We start from the raw sequence: 10,000 nt of genomic DNA, 5'->3' as shown, positions 1-10,000 counted from the left end.
CAGAAACATCGATAACAGCACCATGAAAATGTTTTAAGTAGGTGACCTGTAATCATTAGTTTTATGAAAAGTGTTTTATATTTTAGTTTATAACTGAGTAACGGATGCATTGAGGATCTGCAGGTGAACTGAACCGAATGTGTCACTAAAACACACACAGAGGAACGGAGTGTATGATGTGGAAATGCTGGATTTGGCACTGCTGATGAATTTCACATGACTGAGTTACTTCACCTGCCATGACCTGAACACTGATCACTGATCTGCTGTGTGTGTGTGTGTGTGTGTGTGTGTGTGTGTGTGTGTGTGTGTGTGTGTGTGTGTGTGTGTGTGTGTGTGTGTGTGTGTGTGTGATGTTTGGCTACAGATGAGAGGTCTGCAGTTGAACACAATAGAGTAAAAGCGTCCTGTCAGATGGAAACTCAGCTCTGCTGTACAAAGAGGCCTTTGAGAGTGGAACAGACGAGTTTGTGTTGTTTACTTCTGATCAAACCTTAAACACGAGTGTGTGCTGGAGAAACCCTAACACACACACACACACAGAGAGAGAAAGCAGAGCTGAAAGTGGTTTAATTCTAAATGCAGATGTTTATGGCTGTAAATGTGAAACAATACTCTTATAGATGTCATGATTAAGCCCCACCCCAAATCTCTGATAGCCCCGCCCAAAAGATGTTCCATGTGACTTGTATAAAGGGGTAAATAAGCGGTCTCCTTTAGCAGCGTCAGGCTCAAGGATCTGATGATCCTTTGCTGACGAGGTTAGTTCCCTCAGTAGTGAGCATGCCGTGCGTCAGTGTGTCTCCAGAGACTGTGCAGTTTGTTGATCTCTGCTGGTCTTAATCCTGCACTTTCAGAAGTTTCCTCAGAGACTGTGTTCTGAGCATCGAGACGCGCCATGATAAACACACACACACACACACACACACACACACACACAGACACGAATTTAGGCTTAATTTAATATACATTTTATTAACTTTAGACTTTACTGACACACTGCACTGATGGAGAAATGTACAGTTGTATTCAAAAATGTGTTTATTTAAGTGTGTGTGTTCGTGCGTGTGTGTGTGTGTGTGCGTGCATGTTTAAGAATGTGTGTGTAATTGTGTTTGAAAATATATGTATTTGTTTGTGTATGTATGTGCATGTTTGAGAATGATTGTGTGTGTGTGTGTGTGTGTGTGTGTGTGTGTGTGTGTGTGTGTGTGTGTGTGTTTGTGAGTATTTAAGTGTGTTTTTTTGTGTATAAATGTGTGTGTGTATGCATGCGTGCGTGCGTGCGTGTGCATGTTTGAGAATGTGTTTGTGTTTGAAAATGTGTGTGTGTGTGTGCTTGTTTGAGAATGTGTGTTTAAAATTGTGTGTAAATGCGCGTCTGTGTATGTATGTGTGTGAGTAATTACGTGTTTGTGTGTCTGTCTGTGTGGTGAGTTTAAGTGTGTTTGTTTTTGAGTGTGTGTGTGTGTGTGTATTTAAGTATGTGTATTTAAGTCTAAGTGTGTATTTACATCTATATATATATATGTGTGTGTGTGTGTGTGTGTGTTTGTGTGTGTTTGTGTGTTTGTGTTTAAGTATTTTACGTGTGTGTTTGTGTGTCTGTCTGTGCATGTTTCAATGTGTGTGTGTATTTAAGGGTGTGTCTGTGTGTGTGTGTGTGTGTGTGTGTGTGTGTGTGTGTGTGTGTGTGTGTGTGTGTGTGTGTGTGTGTGTGTGTATGTTTTTGCATGTGTGTCTGTTTGTGAGTATTTAAGTGTGTGCATTAAAGTCTAAGTGTGTATTTACGTCTATATATATATGTGTGTGTGTGTGTGTGTGTGTGTGTGTGTGTGTGTGTGTGTGTGGGATCAGCTGTGTTTCTGGTCTGCTCTTCCTCTCAATAACAGTCCATCATTGTTAATTCGCTGTGGAGAAACTTCAGAGGCGCTGCTGCTTCCTTCCTGCAGATCTGAGCTGCGCTTTTATCAACACACACACACACACACACACACACACACAGCAGAGTACTGTAAAGCTGCGTTCAGTGTTTCTTCATGTGTGTGTTCAGTAATTTCAGCAGGAAATGTGAAAACTCACTTCCTGTGGGTCACCTTCATGAGCAAACACTGGACACTAAACACTCCTGATTTACTCAACACACTCAAACAAACACACACACACACACACACTCAAACACACGTATGCACAAACAAACACACACACACACAAACACACACACACACACACATATACTGAAACACACATTTTCCAACACACACATACAAACATGCGCACACATACACACACACACACACACACACTCACACACACACACATATGCTCAAACAAAAGCACAGAAGCAGGGACACACACATACATACTTAAATACACATTTTCCAGCACAGACGCACACAAACAAACACAAACACTCACGGACACACACTCAAACACACATTTTCAAACACAAACACACACACCCAAACAACGCACACACACGAACACACACACATAATAAAACACATGCTTGCATGCACAGATAAACACACACATACACTGTAAAAACGCCAACTTTCAAAAAGTCCTCTGAACAAAGATTAATAAGTTAACTGAATTTAAATATTTTCATTTGAAATGCTGACAAATAATAGTTAGTTTGTTCAACAAATATGGTGCTTCAATGTGAAAAACTTAAAATATTTCGTTGAACTAATACAAAATTCTTAGTTTTGCGTTTATGCGTGCCCTTCTTGTTGGCGCATGCGCCTTATAAGCTTCTGGCGCATGCGCAATTTACTTCCATAGCTCACTGCAGGGGGTACCTGTCACGTGCGCGCGACAAAACGAACCATCTTTCTTTCTGCGGAGCTACGTGTCAATCGTTTTTATAATCGATTGTATATAATTGTATACATGTTTTTGTGCGATGTGCTACCCATCTGACTGCCCGATCTATTTTACCAGTGTATTAATGATGTGAGAGACCGTGATAGAGCGGTTAAGAGTAGTGGTGGGCAAAGCGAGGCTTCGTGAAACACTGAAACAGTCGAAGCAAATGTGTCGAAGCTTCGAAACGTTTCGAAACCTCACTCTACAGTGACATTTAGTGGTCATTTTTTATATATATTGCACTGAAACAGCTTCAGCAAAGAACGATTGAACAAATTGAGGGATTAAAGCCCACTTTGTGAAAGTAGAATCCTTCAAGTAACATAGTACAGTGGTTAAGGTGTCAGACATCCATGCAAGAGTAGTAGGTTTCGAAGCCAGTCAGTAGCAGTTGTTTTAAAATGCTTTAATACCAGTTGGTAATGCTTTGCTCTTGTATCGTTTTGTTTCAACATTGGTCTGATATCCGAATAAACAATTTGTGAATGAATATGTCTTGTTTTTGTCTTAAAACAGGGTTGTTGCTAGATCAAAAACGGTGGCCTGAAGTTATCAAGAATTATTTATATTATTCATTAAATTTCCCATTTATTGTATTTTATTAATGTCTACCCAAACCCTAAACCCAACCATACTGTAAAAATATTTATTATTGTTTTACAGTGTTACAAAAATGATGCTAAATTGATGGCATAACTGTAGCTGTATCCTATTTAGGCTACACAAAACAGAAACATGATTAAAATACATAAAACCATGATTTCGAAGTCGGGATTCGAACCCAAAACATCATGCTAAGCATAGAATCAATAAGCAAACCCACAGTGCTCTAAGCCATTTGAGACAGAGATAATTTGGAGACCTTGGCAGTCAAATTAGGATTCACCAGGTCTCGAAACGTTTCTAAGCTGATCGATGCTTTGAATCGCTTTAGTCACGTGACTAGGTGTTTCGAAACACTTTAGTCACGTGACTTGGGTGCTTCGGATCATGCTTCGGTGCAGTGATTCGAAATACTTGCGCTTCGGGATCTCGACACTGTGTCAAAACATCAGTTTCACGTCAGCCATCCCTAGTTAAGAGCACGCCAACGACGTTTCTGCTAAATCATAGGTATGTATGTCTTTTTTTGTTGTCATCTAACGTTATATTATTTGATATGTTGGCTTTGATGTGCGCGTGTATCCTAATACGGAACTATTTGTTATAATTTAGCCGTGAGTTACTTGTTTCGTGCACTTGGTTTTGGCTATTTACATCAATAAAAGTTTAGAGTGAATGTATTTGAAACAAATAGCGATTTCAATCGAGTCATTTGCTTTAATAACTCACGATTAATACAATGAGTATCATATAACATACCAGATCAGGTATCCAAGTCAAATATAACATTATGTCCTGTTTATCTAGATTGCTGTCAGCATTGCGCACATCATAACCTTTTTTCCCTTCGAACCAGAGCCAGTGGAACAAACGGTGACGTGTTTAACTGTGTAATTTGTGTGAAAATCGTGTGATTTTCATGTAATTCATTGCTTGATTTGTTAGCTCGACTAAATGTCTATCATATTCAGACCAACTTGCTTTAACAGTCAGCTAGCTTTTATTTACATAAAAAATATAAAGGGCTAAATATATATTTTTCTTTCTTTTTGCTCAAAAGGACTGAAATATTGACAATGACATAATTCAATGCAAGATTTCCTTGAGGAGGTGAGACTTGCTATCATCAGTGAAATTTGACGGTCATTCACCAGCAGATGCAAGAAACCTTTTCTCTTTGCCCAAAAGAAGTTGTTGAGATTTAGCCAGGAAGAAATTAGAGAGAGAGATAACCTGGACTTTAAGGAAGAGGTAAGTCACTATATTGCAATTGCTTTGGTTTCATTCAAGGTAGTAATGATAATGCTAAAAATAACAAACAACATTATTATTATAGGTAATTCGAAATACATCTGTATTCAGCATTTGAACATTTAAATATTTACATTTACATATATATATATATATATATATATATATATATATATATATATATATATATATATATATATATATATTATGTGTAAAAATTAATATGTATGTTTTTTTTGTATATTGTAGATCTGCACAGAGTTTTCTCAGATCTGTAATGTAGATCTCCTGAGACAGTTAATCGAGTGACTTGATAAATATACAGCACCTCTCCTGAAACTCTACAGAAAAGAAGGGATTCAATGGGTCCAGAGATGGATACAACTTTAAACAAGATGGATGAGCAGGTACTCATTAAGATTTTTTTTTTCTTATACACCCGTCTGATGTTTTTAACATATGCAACATATTTTGTCCTGTCAAGAATTTCATGCTCAGGTAATACAGTCTAATAAAACGTAATTGCAACAATTTAATTGTCCAGCCCTTTTGCATTAATTTTAATTGTGTCAAGTTGTGTTTTGATTGTGAGATGGAAGTAAGATAAATAACAGATGTTTCACTTGTTTTGAGTGACCATTTCAAATGAATACATTCAAAGAGGAAAATAGAAAATAATAGCTGTAGTTTTTAACTCAAAGTAATTGTCACATGAAACTAAACATTTTTCTAAATTTGCCAACACAACCATTATCAAATTCCATTGTATGGAAACCACAAAATTCTTTTTTAAAAATAAAGCCATGTGTTTTTTCAACAGCATGAATAAAATACTATGCTCATTTAAATGTACTAAGTACATTTTTACTTACAAAACAATAAGATTGTAAAACACCTTTTGTAAATGACTTTCCTTTAGGTCACTGATATTGTCACCGATCGAGAAAGAGCAGCTCTTGAGGGATTGCCAATTTTTCTTCGTAAAAATTCTGCTTGCTTTCTCAAGATATGTCTGGTAAGTTACCCATTTTCATACCCTATTCTACATTTATTAGTCTGCTTGGTAACACTTTTAATAGCTGCACGCTATAAATAATTTATTTAGTATTAGCGAATAGTTAATTTATTTTCTGTTAAGCATAACTCTACATGAAGTGCTCAATGATTGTATTTTTTTTAACTTTAATGATTCATTTGTATTACTAATTTAAGTATTGCATTATTTACAAACCAGTTATTTAAGAATAGTTGGTGTTTTTAAGATCATTCAGAATGCTTAAGTACACGATTAATAAACTATTCAAATTAACATTTAAATATCCTAATATTAAGGTATGTAATAATAGTTACTTTGTATGTTAGTATATGCTTTATGAGCTTAACTTCATCCAGTTGTGACCTAATCTAAAGTGAGGACTATTTATGCTTTATAAATCCCTTATGAATGACAATTAAAGGCTCAGTTATATTCTAAACAGGACAATAAACAACTTTCACATTTGAAACTGTATCAAATAAAAGTAAATCTTTGCAATTTTATGTAAAATAAAAGTTAAAAAAATTGCTAAATATTAAAAAGTTGTCAATATATTGTTCAATTATTATATATTATAGACTATTCAAAGTGTTACTGTTTGTATGTACGAAAGTATTACATGTTTTTATTTTCTTTGCATAATAGTAATAACATTAATAAGTAGTAATTAATATTACACATCAATTAATTTTCCCATTACTTAATCTCCTATAAGGACACGGACCCTGAAGACCACAGCACCAGAGATTAAAGGATTGGAATCTTCACTGTGGTGGAAGATGATAATGGCACTTCTGCATCCCTGCAATATGTGATGAACCTCGCTAAAATCTTGGAGGAGGCCATAGTACTTCAGGATATCACACATCTGCCTGCAGCCTTCGCTTACTTGTTCAGCCTCTTGTATAGACTGAATATGGAACACCCAAAAGAACTCAAATATACTTTTTAAGTGATTCAGCATGTTTTATGGAGGTTGGTGGCACATGATCTGCGAGAGTTCAGTTCATTCATTCATTCATTTTCTTTTCGGCTTAGTCCCTTTATTAATCTGGGGTCGCCACAGCGCAATGAACTTGTTTTACGCAGCGTATGCCCTTCCGGCTGCAACCCATCTCTGGAAAACATCCATACACACTCATTCACACATACACTACGGACAATTTTAGCCTACCCAATTCACCTGTGCCACACGTCTTTGGACTGTGGGGGAAACCGGAGAACCCAAAGGAAACCCACGTGAACGCAGGGAGAACATTCAAACTCCACACAGTAACGGCAACTGACCCGTGACCACTTCCTAATGTGCCACTGTTTCAATGTTTTGAGGTCTGTTTTTGGACTTTATGTACTTTGTTGACAAAAGTGCAGTACACTTTAAAGACTGTATGAATGGAGTGGCTTTTAGGGTTTACTCTGATTAGATGATTGTATATTCACCTGGTTTGAGTGTTTAGACACACTAATAGCTTGGTTTTAGTAAGGTTGCCAGTTATTTTATGTTGAGGCAGTGTACAATCTTTTCAAATCTGGAAACATTCAGTACTAGTTGTGTACAAACTAGCCCAATGCTGAACACGGCTAATGTCAAATGCTGATTTTGTATGCAAATGTTTTGGATTGTGATTTGAACACAGTTAAAAATAAAAAAAAGTGAATTGACTATTCTTGTGTATTTAATTTGAATCCTAAAAATTAATAGTAAATGCATAATGAATCAGTTTGTTTTATTTTGTTCAGTAAACTAAAAAAATCTTGTTGGGTAAACATAATCATTTTTGTTCAGTAAACAAAAGATCTTGTTGAATAAACGTGAAAATTTTTGTTCAGCAAACAAAAGATCTTGTTGTGTAAACATGATAATATTTGTTCAGCAAACAAAAATATCCTGTTGGTTGAACATGATATTTTTTGTTCAGCAAACAAAAATATCCTGTTGGTTGAACATGATATTTTTTGTTCAGCAAACAAAAATGTCTTGTTGGGTTAACATGATATTTTTTGTTCAGCAAACAAAAATGTCTTGTTGAATGAACATGATATTTTTTGTTCAGCAAACAAAAATATCCTGTTGGTTGAACATGATATTTTTTGTTCAGCAAACAAAAATATCTTGTTGGGTGAACATGATACTTTTTGTTCAGAGAACTAAAGAATTCAACAAAATATTTTGAGTTCACTGGTCTTCAAACCCTGTTTGTTGAGTTAACTCAAAAAGCTATGTGTGATAGGTTGCCTAATTATTTTAAGTTTACTCAACTTTTTTTTTTTACAGTGTACTTAAACACATACTCAAACACAAGCACGCACGCACGGACACACACACACAAATACTCAAACACATTTTCACGCACACACATATACTCAAGCACAAGCACACACACACACACATACTGAAACACATTTTTAAACACGCGCATACACTTACACACAGATGTACTCAAGCACAAGCATGCACAGACACACACACACACACACACATGCTCAAACACATCCTCAAACACGCACACACATAGCCAAACAAGTGCACATTCGCACACATACACACACACACGCACTCAAACACAAGCACGCATGCAGGGACACACACACACATGCTTAACGACACATTTACACACACAAATACACACACGCCAATATGCACACACACATACACTTACACACACACTCATAGACTACCTTACAAACACACGTACATACACACAAATGCACGCACACACATTAAGAGTGTATGTTTAAGCGTGTGTGTATTTGTGTGTGTGTGTGTGTGTGTGTGTGTGTGTGTGTGTGTGTGTGTGTGTGTGTGTGTGTGTGTGTGTGTGTTTTGGCCACACTGAGGTTTTGAGCTGGTTAATAAATATGTAAATGAGCCTGATTTGCACACATTTGCATGCGGCGCGAGCGTCTGATGTTTTCGGGCTTCCTGTCTGTGTGTTTGATCGTTCGCTCACACACATTTTGCATGATATTTGGCTCCCACTGAAAGACACACACACACACACACACATACATCATATATATGTGGAAAATGCACATTGGTGTTGTCTGTGAGGGACGTGTGTTTGCTTTCACTGAACTGAAACACTTTTGCATTGCAGGATTATTTACAAGAGCAGATTTGCATGAACATGTTTAACACACGTGAACTCAAACCAGCAACCTTCCTGCTGTGAGGCGATCGTGCTGCCCAGTGCGCCAGCGTGCCTTAATATAATTTAAGATAATATAAAATTGTTTTAAAATAATGCTTCCCAGTACTGGGTTGCAGCTGAAAGGGCATCCGCTGTGTAAAACATATGCTGGAATAGTTGGCGGTTCATTCCACTGTGGCGACCCCTGATAAATAAGGGACTAAGCTGAAGGAATGTGAATGAATGATGGTGAAAGTCATGCTTGCACTAATAATTGCTCTATTTACTACAGTAATTGTGTGTGTGTGTGTGTGTGTGTGTGTGTGCGCGCGTGTGTGTGTGCGCGCGTGTGTGTGTGTGTGTGTTTTCAGGCTTCAGCTCATTGATGATCTGTCATATGAAGATGTGAAGAAATGCTACAGAGGCTCAGTGAGTACAGATCTTCTAATTCACATCTGAATATCGCGGTAATATGTTATTATTTAGTTATTATTAGTTATTATTCAGTCTTTGACCACTGAAGCATACGCTTCATTCATCTGAAAGCTTCGGTTACACATTTGCACTGGATGTTGTATCTCTGACATGCACGTAAATTACCCTGATGTAAACAGTTGATTTACAGGAGAGTCCTGTAACTTATTTCTGACGTGTTTTTTACGCAATTGTTTGATGTTAGTTTGATGTTAATCGACATGAGATTAATTAGCATTAGGGGTTTATTTTATGTCATTTTGTCATCATGAAAGCGTATACATTTTGTTTTTGACAAAAAATCGATTCGCTGTTTTGTCTCGATTTGTATTTTTGTCTTTTTTTGACATGGTTTTGACATCAAATTCATTAGCATTTTTGATTAGCACGTGTTTTTTACATCCTTATGACGTCATCAAAACGATTAGCATTTTCTGACGACATCGTCAAATCAGTTTGTATTTTTGACACCAAATTAATTTGCAATTTAGATTTTTTTATGTAGTTTTGACAAACAGATTAGCTGTTTTGTCGTCATTTTGGCATCATCAAATCAATTACCAGTTTTGCCACTTTTTTGACCTTGTTTTGACATCATTAAATTCTTTTGCATTTTTACATTAGCAAGTTTTTT

The 10,000-nt window shown here is 36.5% G+C and overlaps 1 protein-coding gene and 1 long non-coding RNA gene across 2 annotated transcripts in view; both read left to right on the top strand.

The window, feature by feature from the left end:
* Nucleotides 1-10,000, top strand: part of gramd2ab (GRAM domain containing 2Ab) — a 40,039-nt gene that overhangs the window by 18,970 nt on the left and 11,069 nt on the right. The window contains exon 3 of the mRNA XM_087311342.1: nucleotides 9,264-9,321. Coding sequence (XP_087167468.1) covers nucleotides 9,264-9,321 — 58 coding nt within the window. The remainder of the gene's footprint in view (nucleotides 1-9,263; nucleotides 9,322-10,000) is intronic.
* On the top strand, nucleotides 4,535-7,424 carry LOC147837615 (uncharacterized). Its single transcript, XR_015525903.1, has 4 exons — nucleotides 4,535-4,725; nucleotides 4,975-5,132; nucleotides 5,645-5,740; nucleotides 6,477-7,424. It is a non-coding gene; the product is annotated as an uncharacterized LOC147837615 (long non-coding RNA).

This window comes from Danio rerio, chromosome 25, assembly GCF_052040795.2.
Source record: "Danio rerio strain M-AB ecotype USA chromosome 25, GRCz13ab, whole genome shotgun sequence".
Lineage (NCBI taxonomy): Eukaryota > Metazoa > Chordata > Actinopteri > Cypriniformes > Danionidae > Danio > Danio rerio.
This window is presented reverse-complemented; position numbering and strand designations above follow the sequence as displayed.